Source organism: Megascapheus bottae, chromosome 5 (assembly GCF_031878675.1).
Source record: "Megascapheus bottae isolate mThoBot1 chromosome 5, mThoBot2.hap1, whole genome shotgun sequence".
NCBI classification, from domain to species: domain Eukaryota; kingdom Metazoa; phylum Chordata; class Mammalia; order Rodentia; family Geomyidae; genus Megascapheus; species Megascapheus bottae.
In genome coordinates this window covers 4,705,192-4,727,461 of record NC_143513.1, presented here as the reverse complement: position 1 = coordinate 4,727,461, position 22,270 = coordinate 4,705,192, and the positions used below count along the sequence as shown (strand labels likewise).

General features: G+C 40.6%; 1 protein-coding gene across 1 annotated transcript in view; it reads right to left on the bottom strand.

Moving 5' to 3' along the window:
* The window catches only part of Pou6f2 (POU class 6 homeobox 2), a 230,066-nt gene that overhangs the window by 30,997 nt on the left and 176,799 nt on the right, over window positions 1-22,270 (bottom strand). The window contains exon 5 of the mRNA XM_090332603.1: window positions 18,264-18,404. Coding sequence (XP_090188729.1) covers window positions 18,264-18,404 — 141 coding nt within the window. The remainder of the gene's footprint in view (window positions 1-18,263; window positions 18,405-22,270) is intronic.

Here is a 22,270-nt window from a genome sequence, read left to right as displayed (position 1 = left end):
AAAGTGCCTCCAAGACTGGGCTTGAGCCCCCTGCCCTCTGGCCAGCAGATGGAGGGGGCAATTTGTGGGGATTACTCTAGTGATTCTACTTCAACCTGCTAGAGCAGAACCCCTGTTCACAGCTCAAAGAAGAGGAAATCCATCCAAGAGGGACCATGCTTTCCTTTCCCACACTGTAGGAAGGAGACCAAGGTAGACATTTCTGCTGCTGGGGATGCTGCAAACATAGTTTGCAGTGTTTTGCCTTTGGGAAACCAGAGATCTTATTTGCAATTTAAAGTGATCAGAGAAGATTGTTCCCATAGAGAGCCCAGATAGAGCAAGAACCTTAAGTTTGTGTGGAGACAGAAGTATGGCCAATGGGAATATCCCCAGCTATAAACCCATGAGCCTGTGGCTCATGCTTTTAATTCTAGCTACTCAGGAGGTTGAGATCTAGACCTGAGATAGAGCCTGTGCATAAAAGTCATTGAGACTTTTAATTCCAATTACTTAGTGGAACTAAGTAAGCCCTAAGTGGCAATTCTGGCTCAAGTTGTAGAGTGCCAGTCTCAAGTGAAAAAGCTAAAGGAGAGTGTGAGGCCCTGAATTCAAGCTCTAATGCCAGCACCCCCCAAAAAGAAAGAAAAGGATAAAAAGAGAAAGAGGTAGTCCTTCCTAAAATGTGAAGTTAAGAACATTAAGACAGGGGCTGAGAGTGTGGGCTAGTGGTAGAGTGCTTGCCTAGCACGTATGAAGCCCTGGGTTCAATTCCTTGGTACCATATACATAGAAAAAGCCAGAAGTGGTGCTGTGGCTCAAGTGGTAGAGCTCTAGCCTCAAGAAACCCAAGGACAGTGCTCAGGCCCTGAGCTCAAGTCCTAGGATTGGCAAAAAAAAAAAAAGGAACACTAAGACACGATGACATAAATGGCCATGTCAGAGCTGTGTCAACTAAGAATACTTAGAAAAGCTGGAAGAAAGGCAAAAGGGAAGGCAAGAAGGAGATGTGGAAGAAGGGGGAAGTGGGAGTTTCACAAACAACTAGAAGCTGATCTTTTAAAATTCATGAACAGAAAATATATTTCCCGGGCTGGGAGTTTGGCCTAGTGGTTAAAGTGCTTGCCTAGAATGCATGAAGACCCGGGTTCGATTCCTTGGTACCACATACATAGAAAAAAGCCGGAAGTGGTGCTGAGGCTCAAGTGGTAGAGCTCTAGCCTTGAGAAAGTCCAAGGACAGTGCTCAGGCCCTGAGCTCAAGCCCAGGACTGGCAAAAAAAAAAAAAAAAGAAAATATATTTCCCCATAAACTATGGATCTGACTGCTATTTATAATACCGATCATTGAAATTCCAGATTACTTAAAGATGGATATTTTTCAAATATTATTGCTAAAGTTCCACTGAAGCTTTCTGAAAAGCTTTCAAAATACCAGAGTGCAAGTCATTACTCACCAAAGGAGACATTAAACATGGCTAGGAAAATATTTTCAGAAGAGCTGGGTGGTGGGAGGAATTTTCACCTGATCATTGAAGAATGATGTGAGCGTTCTCATGACCTTTACCAATGTTTAATAAAGTTATGCATTTGTGAGTTTTGGGTTCTTCTTTTCTTTAGCTAAACATGGAGTGACCCCCAATTCCCAGACACACTGCTGAACACAGTTTTGTTGTCCTTCTTTGTTTGCAGTGGAGGAAGAAGGTATCTGTCCTGTCTGCCTTTGTCTTCTAGTTACAAATGAGGGGGCAAGGTGAAGGGGTCTTAGCAGAGCTTCATGACCTATGACGTCGTGAATGATGGCAAGGGTGAAAATGTTTCAAGGGAGCCATTTTCTTATGGATCTCAGGTTGGTTCTGAGCTGTACATGCAGGCCATTAAGCGCCAATATTGTAGAAGAAACTTCACATCTCACAGAGCTGACAGGCTTCCAGTTAAGAGTCAGCTGGATTGATATGATGATCATCCTTATTGGACCTGAATCTTTCTGAGTCCTTTGGCAAAATGAAGTTAGCAGCCCACGCTTCATTGTGAGCAGTTGACAGTTCCTTCTCTAGAAACTTTGCAACGGAATCTGGCAGGTTCTATTCTTGGGAGGCAGGTATTTATTTATTTGTTTGCTCTTCCTGACATTCTTATTTTAAGATGCAGCATACTATTTGCTTTTACATAGATTAGTATTAATTGTGAGATTTGCTATTCTTTTATTTGCATTGCCCGTTCAAGTGGGCAACGCAAAGATTAAATTTATACCGATGATGCTAGATTGATGAGAGCTAAGTGAGGAGCCATTGTAACTGCTTTGGTGATCCATTCTTGGACTTAATGGTAGATAGCAAAAGGATATGTCTATAGGAAACATGCCCTTTTGAAAGTGATACAGGTGCCTGCCATCAACAAAAGTGATTTTTATCCCCCCTCTCTCATCTCTCTATTCTATCCTCTATCTAATCATCTATCTGCTTATCTGCCTGCCTGTCTGTCTGTCTGTCTGTCTATCTCTCCATCCATCTATGTATCTCTCTATGTACCTATCATTTTTTTATTGTAATTAGTAAAAGGGTTACATGATATTTGCCAGATAGAAGGTGCCTATCATTTTTGAGACAGATTCTCACTCTGTAACTCAAACTGTCCTAAACTCACTATGTAGGATAATGGTTTGAAATCTGGGTAGAAAAATCTATGAGACTTTTTTTTTTTGTCAGTTGTGGAGCTTGAACTCTGGGCTTGGGCGCTGTTCCTTACCTCTTCGGCTCAAGGCTATTTCTCTACCACTAAGCCAGTGCTACTTCTGGTTTTTGTTATTTAATTGGAGACAAGAATCTCATGGACTTTCCTGCCCTGGCTGGCTTTGAACCATGATCTTCACATCTCTGCCTCCTGAGTAGCTTGGATTAGAGGTGTGAACCACCAGTGCTGAGTTAGGATTTTTATTTCTAATAAATTATTAAAAAACAAACTAGAAATGGAGCTGTGGCCCAAGTGGCAGAGCATTAACTATGAACAAAAGAAGCTCAGGGACAGTATCCAGGTCCTGAGCTCAAGCTCCAGGACCAGCAAAATAACCCACAACTATATGAATTATATGTTTACTATATTGGAAAGTACATTGACAAATTTTGGATTTTTCTAGTTGGGGTCTTGTCTATGGTACTGTTTTACCTCACTTTTCTGCATACTTTTTACTCATCTTAAAGTTGTGACAATAAGGATAGGACAGCAGATAATTTTACAAAACATTATTGTTAAAGCTCAGTTGTGGCATAGAGAATGATTTTTTTTTCTTTTTTCTTTAGTCAGTTGTGGGGCTTGAACTCAAGGCCTGGGCCCTTTCCCTGAGCTTCTGTGCTCAAAGCTAGCCATCTATCACTGAACCACAGTGCCATATCCAGTTTCCTAGTGGTTAACTGGAGATAAGAGTCTCACAGACTTTCCTCCCAGGCTGGCTTCAAACCACAATCTTCATATCTCAGACTCCTGGGTGGTAGGATAACGGATGTCAGTCACTGGCACGGGGCAAATGAATCTTTGTAGTCCCCCAAACTTTACATGTTGAGGCCTATTTTAAATGTAATGCTATTTGTAGGTGAACCCCTGGTGGGGATGGCAGGGGTCAGGGAGAAGAGTTAGGTCATGAAAAAAGCCAAGCCCTCGTGAATGAGGCTAGTGAATTTCCACTCTATGCAGACACTTCAAGAAAGATGGATATCTGAAAACCAAGAGGGACCATCACCAGATCTAGACTCTGCTGCCATCTTGATCTTGTACTTTGCGTCCTGGACAATGGTGAGATATTAATTCTGTTGCTTATAAGACTTTCAGTGTATAGGATTCTGTTACCATCACCGGAATGACTCAAGGCAGCCACAATATTGGAACCAATGTTGATTGGTTTCAACTCTGATGAGGAGAGAGCTATTTAGTGATATAAAGTAGAATATTTGGTTCTTCCTTTCTCAAGACGAACCAAATTAGCAAGGCTGTCATCAAGGGAAGAGGAGTTGGAGCATCTCAAAAAGAAAAAGGTAAAAATATTTTCAATCTCTCCAAACTTGGATCGTCTTAAAAAACAATAAGAATTTGAGTAACAGAAACAGAATGTAGAAGAATCCCCTTGGAAATAGAACCTGCATTTTGTTCCAGACTTCAGAAATGTATTGCTTATTGTTGAAACATACGTTTCTCCTTTGAAAACTTTTGCTTAGGGTATCATATATGTCAGTGTATATATATATATATACTGAATATATATGTATATATATATATTTATATGGGTTTGGCACTGGTGGTCAGTAACCCAGCTAGTTATTCAAGAGACTGAGATCTGAGAATGATGGTTCAAAGAAAAGTTCGTGAGACTCTGATTAACTACCAGAGCTGTGGCTCAAAATGGAAGAGCAATAGCCATGAGCAAAAATGCTCAATACTGCCCAGGCTCTGAGTTCAACAATACATATGTACATGCATACATACAAACATACACACATACATATATATATATGGTTATATTTGTATAAATATTATTTCACAAAATAAAAGCACGTCCAAATGTCTATTGGCCTCCATTTTTCCTAGCAAAATCTTTCCTGCTTTATTCAGTAATGGTTCAAAACTAAAAGAGTGTTTTATTCATGCACTTTTAGTCAAGCACAAGTTGATGGCTCACTCACTTACTCACTTGCTCACTCATGTACTCATTCACTCCATATATCCTTTCTGAGGACTTCTTTGATGCCTAGCTCTGGGCCATTTCCAGAGTAGATGAGCAGAAAATTTCTCGGCCACATGAATTTATGCAAACCCTTTCTTTGGAGTAATAGAATTGTTCTGTACATCTGGCTTTTACTTGACATCAGCAACCCATTGAAGGAGAGTGCCTAGGTTTTCCATAAGCATACAAGACAGCCAAGATGGCAGCTCCTCACACAAACCTCAAATGCCTGCTGTTGCCAGAATCCTCCTGGCTTCTTTTCCCTCCTGAAAACTGCTGTAAATGTCAAAAAGAACTCAGGTGATCACAAGAGGGTCCTCTTTTTGTAGACATAAGTTCCATGCTAAGATACATTTCCAGATAGCTGGGTTCATTGAAATAGTTTCTGATTTGCTCTTGAAAAATGCCAGGTTCCTTTCGTTGTTCTTTTTTGTTGGTCATAGGGCTTGAACTCAGGGCCTGGGCACTATCTCTGGGATTTTTTTGGTCAAGGCTAGTGTTCTACTACTTTAAGCCACAATGCCATTTCCGGTTTTCTGGTGGTTAACTGGGGATGAGAGTTTCATGACTTCCCTGTCCAGGCTGGCTTTGAGCCATGATCCTTAGATCTCAGACTCCTGAATATAAAGGATTACAGGTATGAGCCACTGGTGCCCCGGCAGTTGTTTTTCTTTTTAAGAAAAAAATCTTTAAATAAGGTCAATACTATTGAAAATTCATTTCTCTCTTGTCCTTCTTAAAATTCACTTTACTGTTGAACTGCTCTAGCTTTTGGCAGTCTGAGTACTATGTGTCTCTTCTAAACCTTGCTTTGAAGTCACTTTGTTGAAAAAGAAAACAAAACTGGATGCCACTGGATCACACCTGTAATCCTAAGCACTTAGCAGGCTGAGATCTGAGGATCACTGTCGAAGAAACGTCTGTAAGGCTTGTATCTCCAATTAACCACCAAAAGGCCAAAAGCAGAGCTGTGGCTCAAATGGCAGAGCACTAGCCTTAAGCATAAAAACTCAGGGACCATGCCCAGGCCCTGAGTTCGAGCCCCCAGGACCAATACACACACACACACATACACACACACACACACACACACACACACACACAACCATGCGCGAATAGCTGAAATGTCTGTAGAATCACATAATGATAGAGGTTTTGTGGGGAGGTCAATACATTGAGACTGCTGATCTACAAGGATATAAATGGAAAACATTGGTTTTCTACAGGGGAGAGGAAATGTCAGGCTTACTGTAGTGAGCTTTTACCTCTGCAGAGAACAGAGTTGCTTCTCATGACCAAGGCCCAGCCATAACCCATGTGCTACCTGATTTGGTAGACAGTGGCTCCATTCCATCAAGCTCTTACAAAACTTCCCCCATCTATGCATATATTTTATTTTATTTATTTATTTTTTGTCAGTCTTGGGGCTTGAACTCTGGGCCAGGGCGCTGTCCCTGAGCTCTTCAGCTCAAGGCTAGTGCCCTATCACTTGAGCCACTGCACCACTTTCAATGTATATATTTTAATTTTCCCATCTATGTAACTCCTGACTGGAATTTTTGCAACTCACATTTTCATCAATAGTTATTTATTTCAAGGGTAAGTGCAATGTCTCAGAAAAGTTGGCTCCTTCAAGCCATGTGGCCTGAGTTTTAATTTGTAGCACCTCACATTATTTACTGCTTCCCACTTTATTTATTAATTTGAATATTACTTATTCAGTGGGAGAAAATGAAAATATGTGTAAAGATGATGCAGCACTTCAATTTCTAATTCTCTTGAGTAATTTTACATTTTCATTATATTCTTTATTAGAAAGTTCCATGAACTAGGAACCTAGAACAAATTAATCATCTCTGTCCTCCTCTTTTTCTTCCTCCTCCCCTTCCCTTTCTTCTTTCTTTCCTTCTCTTCTACCACTGCCTCCTCTTCTTTCTCCTCCTCTACTATACTATTACCTCCTTCTCTTTCTTCTCCATCACTTCCTCCTCTTCCTTCCCCTCCTCCTCTTCTTCCTCCTTCTTTTTGAGCAGAGTCTTCCTGTGTTTCTTAGCTGTCCTGGAAGTTCTAAGCTCCCTGCTTTAACATTGGTATTACAGGTGTGTATAACTATACCTGGCTTGAGACACATTCCGAGGAATGCTTTTCCCCCTCTCCCCAAAGATTAAATTTTAAATGAGTTCTTTCCATTTTCTCTGCAGCTGCCAACATTGTAGAATTGCAAAAATACCTCCCTCCTTTTTAATAGCCTAACTTTGTGAGTAATTTCATGGCTTCGCCTAAGATTTCATGTTTTAATACCAGGGAAAAACATTTAGAATTTTGGAAAGTATTTCTGTTTTCACCTGTTGATGGTAGATTGGCTAAATCAGATTAAGGTTATTTATTGCTTGGGAGAACACCTTCACTCTGTCCTTCAAAGCTTTAGGAAATAAGATCAAATAAAGCCCTGGAGCTAGAAACCATTTATTTTATATCATCCTAAATAAGAAGAATTTTAAAAAAAGAGAGACACAGGAAAAACAGTAATCGGGGAGCAGTGGTCTCCAATATCCCAAATTTACCCTTCATTGAAATAGGTTCTTTTTCAATGGGAATTAGTGAAGAAAATAATTGGCTAGGGCTCAAGAAAGTGCTATACATATTTAACATCTACTGGTTCTGTTTATCCTCTGTGAGCACATTCAGGCTGTAAAGCTGAATTTAAATTAGGCTAAACACAACAATAGGTGCCACTAAAGTGGTGGGGGGGGCTGTTAGAGTAAGGAATGATATCACCAAGAGCTATCATCCAGGTCTACCGTCCACGATGTTTTGGAGAAGAGAAAGCCCATTGTTGTGACAAAATTAATATTTATCTATCTGTTCAATCAGAAAAAAAGTTGCCCTCATCACCTTAACATGCATTACATTTTCAATTTCCTGCTAGTAGTGTTTTTTTTTCTGAATGTGCTTTTGGGTGAGACCTTCAAATTTCTCATTTCTCACAACAAAGATCACAACTCATTACAATTATGCTGATGAGTTTTTCCTCATAAAATTGAAATCTTTCATAAGTCTTCATAGGTGACCAATCTGCTTACTTATCTCTAATGATCAGGCAGTGTTTGGCAGATGTGAGCAAAGAGTGCCAGAGAAACTCTCCCAGATGAACTCTGTCCTTGTTCCTACAGTAAAAGTCCCTTCAAAAACATATGCACAAAGGCTGGTCCTGGTGGCTCACCAGGACCATTCTAGCTACTGAAGAGGCTGAGATCTGAGGATCACAGTTTGAAGTCAGTCTGGACAGATAAATCTGTGAGACCCTTGTCTCCAATTAACCACCCTAAAGCTGAAAGTGGAGGTATAGTTGTGTGTGTGTGTGTGTGTGTGTGTGTGTGTGTGTGTGTGTGTGTGTGTGTGTGTGTGTGGTGGGGGTCACGGGGCTTGAACTAGGCCTGGGCGCTGTCCCTGAGTTCTTCAGCTAAGGCTACCACCCTACCCCTGAGCCAAGCCCCACTTTCTATTTTCTAGAGGTTAATTGGAGATATGAGTCTTAGATCATGACGCTAAACAAAAGGATCTCTAGGATATAGAAACATAAACCATATAATGAATGATTGTTGTTCTTAAGGTACTATGTTATCTCTCATCTCTTTTGCTGTCCCTTGGTAATCTCATATTGTTACAGTGTCTCATTTTGTTACCTGATATATCAGATATATTTGTATTTGGTTATTTGAAATTGGATAGGGAAGGGGGGAAAACAAGATGAGGGGTGGGAGTGGGGGGGAGGGAAATGGGGACCAAGACATGTGAAAGGGTATCAATGTATGGGAATTAATGCACCATCTATCTGGCAAATATCATGTAACTCTTCTATTAATTACAATAATAAATATATGAAAAAAAAGAGTCTTAGATCATTTTGTGCCCGGCTGGCTTTGAATCTTGATCCTCAGACCTCAGCTTCCTGAGTAGCTAGGATTATAGTCACCGTGCCTGGCTTGGAGGTATAATTCTAATAGTAGAGTGCCTGCCTTGAACAGAAAAAGCTCAACAGGTGCACAAGCCCCTGAGTTCAAGTCTCAGTACTGGCATAAATAAAACCAAACCAAACCAAACCAACCAACAAAAAAACCCTGCTAGTAGGGATAAATAGTAATGTGCTGTGAATGAGTGATGCAAGTGTTGAATGTTAAGTACTGCCTGACACATTGACAGTGCTGAATGAATGACAGTCATTTAGTAACTACATGATGGTCATTCACATTAATCCTTCTGGATACTGTTGTCATTTCCCAGAAGAGAAAACTGGCCCTTGGGGAGATGAGATACCATGTCTGGGATTGCAGAGGTGAGTGTGTGTGTGGACTCAGGGTTAGTTAGTCTTCTGTTTGTCTGACTTGAAGGCCATGGTTTTCTTTTATCCTGCCTGCCAGGTGAAGATGGATTGTCCCTGCCCACTTGTTACTTGAGTGAGACTGGCTTATTTTGAAGATCAGATCTAGAGTTCTGCATGCTGTTTTCTATTCAATCAATGTTCTTCACTTGTAAGTATAAGCCTGCATCTCCTCTTGATTTTACCTTGATATGCTGAACTCTCCACCCAAATATCTTCTTAAGATTCACTTACATTGTTACATATTCTAGGTAGAAAAGGCTCAATACTGAGTTAAATGGCAATGAAAGCAAGGTCTTTATAGGAATAGGTGAAATCTACCTACTCTAGTCAACGGCCTACTTTTGCACACTTGAACTTGGACCTGGCCTTTTTCATTGTTCAGAATTGTGATTTTCCATTTATCCCTATCATTGATCTAGTTCTGGTTTCTTTCTTGTTGGCCTCTTTAAGAATAAGAATCATAGCTGGGTACTGGTGGCTTATGCTTGTAATCCATACTACTCAAGAGACTAGATCGAGGACCATTGTTCTAAGTCAGCCTGGGCGGGAAAGTCTTATCCCCAATTAAATCACAGAAAAAGCTGGAAATGGCATTGTAGCTCAAGTGATAGAGTGCTAGCCTGAGTACAAGTTGTTCAGGATAGCACCCAAGTCCAGAGTTCAAGCTTGAGGACAGCCAAAAAAATAGATATAAGTCATGTCCACAATTTATGGATCAAGAAGAGAGTGGGATACATTCCTAGGCGAATGGTGTACTAATGAGCCGACTGTTTATATGGAGGTTGACTAATGACTACATGTATGGTTTGCTTAGCTAGAAAAAAATAGTTTGTAGAAGAGCTAATGTGGTTAATATGGTTCTGGAAATGCTGACTCACAATCCAGTATTTTCTTTCCCACCTGCTGTTCTTGAGTTGGAAAAAATGTAGACATAATACTATTTTCTTGCCTGACTTTCTATTATATACTAAATATTAAAAAGGGCATAGTCTTGCTGAAACTCTATTTCATTAAGGCTGTTTACAAATTAAATAACTTTCCCCTTAATTGTAACAACTGAGAACATTTTTTGCATGTGTAAATTAGAGTATCTTTAACAACTGATATGCTTATCAAATGTTCTCTCTCTCTCTCTCTCTCTCTCTCTCTCTCTCTCTCTCTCTCTCTCTCTCTCTCTCTCTCTTCCTTTCTACCTTTCTTTCCAGTTCTGGGCATTGAACTCAAGGCCTAGGCACTGTCCTTGAACATTTTTGCTCAAGACTAGTGCTCTACCACTTGAGCTACAGTATCATTTCCTGCTTTTCTTTGTATGTAGTACTAAGGAATCGAACCCAGGGCTTTGTGCATGCTAGGCAAACACTGCCACTAGATCACACTCCTGGTCTGGAATGTGGTGTTTTAATAGTATTTTTTCTTATGCTTCTCAAAAAACAGATAGTGCAATGTTAAGTACATTTTGCAATCAGTGGTTTCTTAGATTCAAGCATTCAGTAATAATTTTTTTTTTGCTGCAAAATTTTGCCTAATTGGAGGAGTAACTTTCTGAAGGAAGGATCTGGAAACATTGAGGCCTTATGATCAATAATCAATTCTGACACCATTTTGCAATGTAGCCCAACTTCAAAGCTTATCAGAAGACTGGGACAGACTTTTGTCCTAGCCATGAAGCACCTCTTTGCTGATGGCCAAGATGCCTCTCTGGTTTCCTCTGAACCCTGACATCTTCAAGACCAATTTTCTCAAGCAAGATAGTATAGACTGTGCCAGTCCTGGGACTTGAACTCAGAACTTATGTGCTGTCTTTGAGCTTTTTGTTCAAGGCTAGTGCTTTACCATTTGGGCTACAGTTAAGAGTCTCATGGATTTTCCTACCTGGGCTGGCTTTGAGCTGTGGTCCTGGGATCCCAGGCTCCTAAGTAGGCAGGATTACAGGTGTGAGCCATCAGAGCCTGGCCATGAGCTAGAGTTTTCAAGAGAATCTCTTACAGCTAGTGAGTTTCTTGAAATTCCTCTCTAGGGAGAAAAGCTTGGAGAAAGTTAGGAAAAGGGTAACATTGTCCAAACAATATGGTACTCACTACTTGGCTTATGTGACTTTAATTCCTCTGTATATAATAACAATAAAAAGTAAAAATTAAACAAAAGAGAAACTTTTTCTCCAGTTCCTTTGATCTGTCTAAATAAAAACACTGAGGATAGAAATAAAAAAATACTTAGTATTTATTTGGCAAGATTCCTGTCTCTCTAGTTTTAAAATCTATGTATATGTCTGTGTGTATGTATACAGAGGTGAAAAAATATAAAAGTGAATGTGTGTGGATACAGGGGCTAGGAAAATGATATAATATATTCATAGTCTCATTTGATAAATGCCAGCAGTTGTGCTTAAAAACACATGATTGGGGCTCATGCCTGTATATCCTAGCTACTCAGGAGGCTGAGATGTGAGGATCATGATTTAAAGCCGGCCCAGGCAGGAAAGTCTCTCAGGACTCTTATTTCTGCTTAACCACCAAAAAAAAAAATGGAAAGTGGAGCTGTGGCTCAAGTGGTAGAGCACTAACCTTGAGCAGAAGAAAATCAGGGATAATGCCAGTTCCTGAGTTCAAGCCCCAGTATTGGCTCAAAGACAAAAACCAACGCAAAATCAAAACAAACAAACAAACAAACAAACAAAAAGCCATGTTCTTAGCTGCTACATTTTCGAGTGGAGATGTTACTTATTGTACTTCATTATTTCAAATCAGAAGAACATCTGCATATGAACATTGTTTCTTTAATTTTAGGATGACTAATAATAACAGTAATATCATAATTATTATATTATTAACAATATAATATATTATAATGTATAATAAGTATAATATATTACCACTTGAGCCACACCCCCAGTTCCTTTTTACTTAAGTTTTATTTATTTATTTATTTATTTTTATGAATAGAGTCTATTCTTGCCTGGGTCAGTCTGAATCACATCTTCCTGGTTAGCTGGGGTGATGAGTGGGCATATCACATCTAGCTTGGTGTCTTTCTGGTCCCCTTTCCTTACTGAGCTGGGCTAGAATCACAATCCTGAGAAGCTAGGATTATAGCCATGCAACTGGCTGATTCCCATGATGTTTTTAGTGTTTGAGTTCAAGCCCTGGGATGGGCAAAAACAGAGCCTGAACACTGTCCTTGGGCTTTTCTCAAGGCTAACACTCTACCACTTGAGCCACAACATCCCTTCTGGCCTTTTCTGTGTATGTGGTACTGAGGAATCGAACCCAGGGCTTCATGTGTGCTAGGCAAGCATTCTACCACTAGGCCACACTCCTGGCCCCTCCCATGTATGTTTAACCACATTTGAAAACAATGTGTTTCCATAGCCTTCCCATTGGGTGTGCTTATTCAGTGGTAGTGGTCTTCCTACTCCCCCATCTATCTCTTAGCAGCCCTGTTGTCAAAGGCTTTGTGTAGTTAAAGGTATCTGCTCCATGCTATAATGCAGAGCCCACCATTAGACTTAGTAGAATGTAATTTTTTCATCGTGACCTTGTGGTCATTTTAAGAGGCAACCTTTAACCACAGCAAATCCTCTGTCTCACCAAATAGTCTCTGTTCAGCCTTTGTTCAGCCATATTATATAGTCATATAATATAAATTTAGTGGATTAGTTTCTTTTCTTTTTCTTCTTTATCCTGGGTGCTGTCCCTGAGCTTTTTTTTCCTCCCTCAAGGCTGGTACTCTACCACTTGAGCCCCACCCACTTCCAGCTGCCTGGTTGGTTTTGAACTGAGATCTCAGTCTTTTGAGTAGGTAGGATTACAGGTGTGGGCCACCAGTGAACAGCTGTTTTCTTTTATACATGCAAAAAAAATGTTACTGGAAGGTTGGTTGATATCTGTAACCCCAGCATTTAGGAGGCTCACGTTTATGAGTTTAGGGTCAGTCTGGATTGCACGGTGAGGATCCAACTCAAAATAAACACAACACAAAACAAAACAAAAAACCCCACCACCACCACCAAACCAGAAAAGAAGAAGAAGCCAACAAGGTGATGGTAGTTGGTTGTGTTTTGTCTCCAGGTGACTGTCCCTTTAAAGATGAGAGGACAGATTCTGACTTTAACTGTGACTGCTCAGGAAATTTCCACAGTGGGCCAGACTTAATTTCATCAGGAAGCATTCCCAGCAACAGTTAAAATGTAAAATGCTTCCCTTAACCCCAAGATAAAATAAAATTCCATCTACTTTACTTTTCTGTAATAATGCCAATAAGGAGATATTGCCAGGGGTATAAGGGAAACTAACTCTACAGCAGAACAAATCGATGGTAAATCTACTTGCCAAATCGGGAGCATATGGAGTGTCACTAGCACACACGTGTGCGCATGCAACACCCCCCACACTCACACACACGCATCACCCTCCTCAAACACCCCCTCCAATCTCCCCTCTCCCTTCCTCATCCTTCCACCTCCCCCATCACTGCACATGCTTCCCATTCACACCTCCCCTTACACACATCCCTCTCACCCCTGCTCCCCCATAGAACTATCCAGGCTAAGTTGGCTGAATGTCTGTAAAATAACAACATTCTACCAAGATTCACACACTTTCACACTGTTCACACATGCACAGACTTTCCCACACTTTGTGTGACATTATGAATGAGAGCCTTACTATCCCCAGAAACAGATAGCATATATTGGGTGAAGGCAGAGATGGGATGATTATATATCTGATCCCTTGATCCTAAGAACTGGTGCCATTATCACCCCCTAATCTTTCAGATGAGGAAGACAGGAGGACAGGAAATGAGCTGGCCAAGGCCTCATAGCTGGTGAACACCAGTCAGGTTCCAGAACCTATTCTCATTGCCTGTGCATTATACCATTGCAGTGGGTTGTATTTCTAAGCCAAATACAGTTTTCCATTTGTCAGTGCTTGATAAAGCTCTGTGCAATGATGCTGATGAAGACAATGCTGCTGCTGCTGATGGCAGGAATTAGTTGCCACGTACACAGGCACTACCATGGGCTTCTTTCTTCACACACTATCTCATTTAAGCCTTCTAAACCAAGGAGTTAGATTTGTATTATTCTTAATCTGTAAGTCAGGAAATCAGGTTCAGAAGGTTCATGACATTTTTACTCACGATCACATTGGCTGACCAGGGTTTCAAATGCCACCACTAGTGTTTATGCCAGTGTTCATCTCTCATTCTTACACATGTCCCAGTTGAGTAAAGAGAACTAGAATGTTCTCAGCACCACCATAATCAATGCCAGTTTCATCACCACTACTTATCCAGAGGACATTTGCTACCTTACCACCTTAAAGTAAAGTTTGGTTTGAGATAATTTAAAATACCCAACCACCCTGGGTAAGACTAACATATGCATTCTTAGTTTAGAATACAGTATCTGTAGAACTTAATAACTCCACTGACTGTTGTCTGTCTTTTGAATTAATGCTTCTGAATGGCTTAGAAAGGTATGAAAACCATTGAAACATTTCCTCTATCTTTGCTTATAATAGTCACTTGGGGATAAAAAGGAGCAAAAAAAAGTATTCAGTGTATTGGCATTTTTCACTTCTTTAGATTTACTGAGGTCAGGTTACAGGATACACCCTTGGATTCCGACAGTGAAGTGAAGCAGCAAGAGTCAGGTGGTAGGATTTCTTCCCGTTGAGAGCTGAAGGCCAGCAGGTGGAAGGAAGCTTCAGGTTCAATGAGAGGCAGCCTCAGGACCACTGGGCATGAAGTGTCAGCTTCCAAGGTTGCCTAACGTGGTTCCATCTGAACTGAAAGCATGGGGACAAGGCCCTCATCCAAAGATGACCAGAAAGCCTAAGCCCAGGCTCAGGTAGGACTGGAGTCCCAGTCAGTTTCTCACCTGCTTTCTGTTCCAGAGAACAGAAAGGAAAGCCAGGCAGGTGGGAAGTGAGGCCAAGCTCAGTTTGGAAGAGAAGTCCCTGCCTGCCTGGTGTCTTTTTCTACTGACTGACCTTCACCAGTCTATCAGGAAAATAAGCTTTTTAAACTTAGGTTTAGATTTTGCAGAAAAATGTCCAAATATATGAGGTAGTTGTTGTCAAGAACTTTGATGGAAAAGTTTCTAAATAGATGAATTTTTTTTTCTTTGTTACCTTGCTGGGAAGACGTGAAGAATTTGAAATTAGGTGGTGTATAGTCTGGCAGTGAGCAAAGCTAGTTATAGCAAATTGGCTTCAACATATGCTTATATTTTGGAGCACATTCACAACAAGCCAAAGCAATGCACCCCACCCCACCCCAACCCCTCCACAAACTAGTTCCTGCTTCTCTTTGAGGGTGGTGAGTGTTCGCAACCACTTGTAAAGATTACAACAGAAAGAATGGTGCGTGTGAAGCTGGCAGGTCTACCACCTATTGAAAAATTTTTAATCAGGCACTTTCTGGACACATGTTTACAAAAAATGACAAAACTTCTTGAGCAAGTACTACTGATATACCGAGTGTCCTTTCTTTCCTTTTTTTTTCTTATTATAGGAGTGCTATGCTCCTTATCAGACTATCCTAACACAAGCTGGGTGCTGGTAGCACATGTCTGTAATCCTAGTTACTCAAGAAGTGGAGATCTGAGGACTGCAGTTTGTATCCAGTCTGTACAGCAAAAACAAGACAAAAAAACAAAAAAACAAAAACCAGTGGCTCAGGTGGTAGAGTATTAGCATTGAGCAAAAAAGCAGGGATAGCAGGTCCTAAATTCAATCCCCAGAACTGTGCACACACACACATACACACACACACACACACACACACACACACACACACACAAAACCCTTTCAAAACAACCCCCCGACATACAAATAAATAATCCTCCCATCATAACACAATTTGTAAATATTTTAAGGTAAAGCCAACTTCTTTTTTTTTTTCCATTCCTGGGCTTGAGCTCAGGAACTGAGCACTGTCCTTGGGCTTTCCCAAGGCTAGAGCTCTACCACTTGAGCCTCAGCACCACTTCTGCCTTTTTCTATGTATGTGGTACCAAGGAATCAAACCCTGGACTTGGTGCATGCTAGGCAAGCACTCTACCACTAGGCCAAACTCCTGGCTCTGGTAAAGTCAACTTCTATGCAACCTATAAGGTTCCAGTCAATTTTCTGCTCTGAAAATAATCCTGGGGCTCAGGGGGTTGGAGGAAGGGGATAACCCTGCCATTTAGGGTAGAAAAGGGTGGAACTCTAGGGCCTGACAGTCTAATTGGCTAAATGATGTGTCATTATCAGAAGAGTAAGCTAATAATTCCTTCCAAATGATAAGGCATTTCTCCATTACAAACATTCAACATGTGGGAAATAATCCTGCATTTTTCTTGAATGTTGGAGTAGGTTAAAAAAAAAGCAGCGACAAAGGTCAGAGGGAAATACACGTCAGTGATGTCGTTTCCTTGTGGTAGTCTTAATGTGTATATCTGAATGGTCACCTGCCTCCTGTGGGGGCATTCTGGCCACAGCACTAGGTAACTGCATCCAGCACTAACTCGATGTAAGTATGAGTTATAGTTATTAAAAACAACTTTTCTTTCAGCCCAATACCCCATCCCTCCAGAAACCTTAATAGGCTTTGGAGAGACTCTATTTCAAGCCGGCTGCATAAAACAATCCTTTGATGAAAAGGGATTGGAACAAGGGTTAAAGCAGACACTGAAAGGTTACTGTGGAGGGCACAGCGTGCGTGCCACCCTCCTTTAGTATGGGTGGTGTGCACGTGTGATAAGATGATTCATTACACGAGGCCGCTCTTTGACAAGCTCCATCGTTCAGCCCTCGGGCGCCTGACGGGACAATTCTGCACCTGCCCAGGAAATATAACAAGGTCAGCCTTTTCTTTCTCTAGGACATAGATGGAGATGGTTTAGCTTATAATGTACCTTTGTTTACTTGTTATGTAAAATTAAAAGAAATCTGGAGCTTAAGACAATTCCTGTGCTTCCCAGGAAGCATAGAGTGCCAGGTAGATAAAAATTCTGGGAGGAAAAATCTTGTCTAGGATGTCAAGAATTTTATAATCACACCTAAGACCCCCATGGTCCTGATCACTGTGTCTGGACACCCCTGAGATCATAAGTGTCAGCCCCTTTTCTTTTCTTTCCCCTTTCCCTTTCCTTCTTTTTAGTGCCAGTCCTGGGGCTTGCACTTAGGGCCTGGGCACTGTCCCTGAGCTTCTGTTGCTCAAGGCTAGTGCTCTATCACTTTAAGCCACAGTACCACTTCTGGCTTTTCTTTTTTCCTTTGAGTAGTGTATTGGAGATAAGAGTCTCATGGATATTTTGGTTCAGTTTGGTTTTGAACTGTGAGCCTCAGATACCAGCTTTCTGAGTAGCTAGGATTACAGGCGTGAGCCATCTTTGCTGGCTCTGGTTTGTTTTCTTATGTAGCGCTGAGGTTTGCTGGGGGTTTGGAGTGGGGTGGGGTGGGGTGAGCTGAAGCTCTGTCTCAGTCTTCTTGGTGGACATGACCTAGGTGCTAGGAATTGTAAGGTGTTGGCACTCTCCTGACTTGGGGATGGTTTAGTAGTTCTAAGGGGTGGAAGATAATCTACAAACAGTAGAGAAACTTCCCTGCTTTTTGGCAGGACACTGGGGCACTAAGCAGGGTTGCAGTTGGCACCTGTCTAATGTGTCCTTTCTGTTTTGTTCTTTTTATAGACTTTCTTCATGCATTCAGAAGGTGACTTGATTGAGGCCAGCTTAGAAACCTTCCAGCAATTAGGAAAGGAAACTTATCAGTTTCCCCCCGGCATCCGTGACATTCTTTTCTTATGAAAGTGAAAAAAAAATTAAAAGAAATAAACTCCAAATGGAAATTTTAGTTCTAAAATTTAACTTTTTTGGGGGGGGGTTTGTTTCAAAAAATATTCTAGAACCAAAAGGGAACTTCTTCCACTATGGTCATAACAAGAATCTTCATATGCACATTAAAAATAAATACAACTTTGACATTGTAGGGGAAGGAAAGAAAATAAAAATAAACTCATACTTCTAAAATATAGAAACACCTCTCACCCACTCTCCTGTTCTTGACATTGCTGGTAAACATTATTTATATGTCTCCCCAAAATGCAGTTCCATGTCACTGTCATGCAAAAGAAATTCATTTGCTCTCCGAGTTCCATCTGCCACCAAAATGCACTCGGATTCCCATCTCCCACTCACCTGTCCTTGTGCATTAGTAACTAGTTGACCTGTGACCCCCTGAAGACTGGAGATGGCATTGCCAAAGGCCTGCGAGCTGGCTACGGAGCCCATAGCCACTGCAGCTGCTGCCGCCTGACTTGCTAGAGGATTATTAACCAGCTGTAAAGAAAGAAAACAGCAGGGTAAAAACCACCATGACACAGCATTAACTGAAGGAGCCTCACTCCTGTCCCAGATTGATCATGCAAAGGCCCTTATACCCACCAGAGAAGCCTGGGGAACAGATGGTCCCTTCTGAAGCTCTGGGCTGACTGAGGCTGGAAAGGGAACTGCAGGGGAAAACTTTCATCAGTACTGGCTGTCTAGTTAGAGGGTGGGCTGGGACTTGGGTCCAACCCCTGGGGGGAAGGGGCCTCAACATAGTGTGGGGAGGGGGCTGAGAGATGACTTCAAAGAATTCCTAGACTTTAGAAGCCCCAAAGAAATGTCTGCTTTCCTTGAAATCATCAAGGAGGGCTGAGTGGTGGTGGGGAGGGTGTGTATGGATAGATTCTTAAGGTTTTTCTTTTGGTTGGTCGTAGGGCTTGAACTCTGGGCCTGGGCACCATCCCTGAGCTCTTCAGCTCAAGGCTGATGCTCTACCTACCACCTTGAGCCACAATGACACACTTCTGGTTTTCTGGTGGCTTAATTGGAGATGAGTTTCATGGACTTCTGTGCTTGGGCTGGCTTTGAACTGCGATCCTCAGATCTCAGTCTCCTGAGTAGCTAGGATTACAGGTGTGAGCCACCAGTGCCAGCAATTTTTTAAAAACGTTTTTATAAATGAATTTATTTTTTTCCATTTATGAATTCAAGTTTCCTTTAGGTTAATTGAGTGAGGCAGAGGTCTCACCCCACTTCCTCCTTTAGGGGAGGAAGAAAATCAAAGTTAATAGAAAAGGAAATTCCACATACATTCTGCACTCTCAGAAGGTTTGAGGGACATTTTGGTGACTTCTTCTGACCTTGAGATTCGAGGTCAATGAGAAAAGTCCTTTGGTGACCAGTGCTGTTGACACTGGCTTGCTGTTTCAGCTAACATACAGCCTGCTTTTGGTCTCTTTTCCTGGGGCAGCAGTACAACAGGGAGGAAGAAAGAGACAGAGGAAAGAGAACAGTCTGGGAAGAAGGTGATGGCTGCCAAATCTATTTCTCCATGGAGACCAGTTCAATATTCTTTATCCTGCCAATTTTCCACGCCACAGGTTTTCAGGCCTTCTGACCATGAGGCAGAAGTGTGGCTTGAACTAAAATCTGCATTTAGGTTAATGACTAGATATAAATTCAAGAAACATTTAAACTATTTTCACACTATTGGTTTTGATACATGAATTTCATTTGTATTTATTCTAGGGTGTTATTTTTTTCCCCCTCTATAGTTTCTCCCAAGTACAACAATTGCTGTGTATAATAATGTATTTCCTATCACTGGCTCCCACATCCATGAAATTCCTGCATTTTAGTAGAAACCTGCCAAGACTCAGGCTTGGTGGAAAAAAATTAATGCCATACTTAATTCAAGTCTTGGAAGTGCTTCTAAAAATGTTTCTTTTTCTTTTTCTTAAAACTTTCTTCTTTACTCTCTTCAGTCTGTTTCAAGCTCTTTTTTCCTTTTCTCTTAAAAAATGTTTATTATGACTTAATTCCTTCAATAAATGGCCTAGAGTTGATTTGATCTGATGAGAAACAAAATACAAATCAGCAGAGGAAATTAAAAAAAAACTAAGAATTAATTCTTCTTTCATTAATGTGATAGCCTTGTCTTACTTACTGGCTTCTTTGTTTACTTACAACCAACTCACAGAACTAGTTCTATGTACAGTAATTCTGTGGACCTACTTCATTGTTTTAATAATGAAAACATATCTTAAGTTCATTATTTAATGTCTTTTGCTTTTATCTCTCTCCTAACAAATTAAAATATTATAATTATTCTTATTTTAAGAAAAAAATCACATTCTTTGGCCTGAAGAGAAACCCTATTTTCTCCTAGATTCCCACCATGGTAGTTAAAATTCACATTGCTTTCTGAATGGAGTAGACATGAGGTGACTTACAGCACGTGTAGAGAGAAAACTGTTCTAGCTTGACTACCTACAGTGAAGACCCTACATTCCAGAGACATGGGGCAACAGTGCACTCTAACTTCCAGTTCAGATGGTACATTGTAAGGCAATCTCAGGTCATCTGTTAGTGGCTATAGTTGCTATGTTTACCTTTCTTTTACATAATGCAAGTTGAAATTATAGTGAAATCCCTAATGCTTTAGAGTGATCCCAAAATATGCTTCCTACTCCCCAAAGGAAGATTAAACTATGTGCATTTTGGTTTTAGTGCTGAGCAGGAAATTTGGACCATGAATTTTAAAGGAGATAGGCAGTTATTTCTAATTGATAGAACACATTTTTTAAAACAAAAATAGGAATTGCGAGGCACTTCCTTAATGTCTAAGTCAATCAAAAGTTCATGTAGGGATTTATAGAATTACTATGCATATCCGGTACAAGAATGGTCATTAGAAACTCCTTGCTCTTCTACACTAATGCTCATTACCCATGTATTTGCTGGAAATACAGGTATTACAGGAAGGATAAAGGATGATTCTGAATGGAAAGCAAAGTGTCTACTTAAAAATTGGCTTCTGAGTCTTTGGGTTGGAGGGCTAGAAATGAGTAGATTTCTTTGTTCAAAAGGGTTTCACCAGAATAGTGTGTGTGTGTGTGTGTGTGTGTGTGTGTGTGTGTGTGTGTGCACCAATCCTGGGGCTTGAACTCACTGTCCTTGAGTTTTCTCCAGGCTAGCATTCTACCACTTGAGCCACAGCACCAATTCCGTTTTTTTTCTGTGTATGTGGTACTGAGGAATTGAACCCAGAGCTTTATGCGTGCTAGTCAAACACTCTACCACTAGGCCATACTCCTGGCGCCTCACCAGAGTATTTCACATGTGCACACATACTATTGTATTTTAGTTAAACTGACCTTGTTGATGACTCTTACTTTCTCATTCCCACTATGCTTATTACCCAGAAGCTCTCAGTTTCATTTTGTGATTTTTATTCATAGATGTAATGCAATGTAATATGCATTTTCTTTCTTTCCTCCCCTCTCATCCATCTCAGTCACACAATTACAAACATATTCATACATATATACACACAAAATCCCGTCTGTATTTATGTATATGTTTATCTTTTTAGTCTAGCCTCCACATATGAAACATAATATTGTATTTCTGGCCATCTGAATCTGGCATATTTCACTTATCACGATAAACTCCAGTTCCACTCATTTTCCTGCAAATGACATAATTTCTTTCCTTTTTATGATTGCATAATACTGTACTATGTATACATGTGCTACATTTTCTCAATCTATTCATCTATTTTAGGGCATCTGGGCTGACTATTGTAAATAGAGTTGCATTGAACGTGAATGTACACAAGTCTTATGGTATCCTGACTTACATTCCTTTGGATATATACCCAAGAAAAAATTTGTTTGGTAATTACAGTCTTTATTCTTTTTTCTTTTGTCTGTACTGGGGTTTGAATTCAGGGTCTCACACTTGCTTGACCTGCTTGCTTGCATGGTAGTTCTTCTGCAGTATTTTGGAAATAGAGGAATTTTCTGCTTAGACTGTCTTTGTGCTTCAGTTTTCCATGTATCAACCTCCTGCATAGCTTCTGAGTGGTCTGAGCCACTGGTGCCAGGCTCCTATATTTAGTTTTTTTTTGTTTTTTGAGAAACCTTCATATTGTCTTCTATAGTGGTTGCAGTAATTTACAATCCTACCAATAATATTTGCAGGTTCTTCACACCCCGTCCTCACCAGTATTTGTTGTTGTGTTCTTGATGATGGCTATTTTTACTGGAGTAAGGTAAAAATCTCAGTTGTTTGCTTTGCATCTCTTTTATAGTCAGTAACAGCCAATAATGGCCATTTGTACTTCTTTTGAGAATCAGCTATTCAGTTGCCCATTT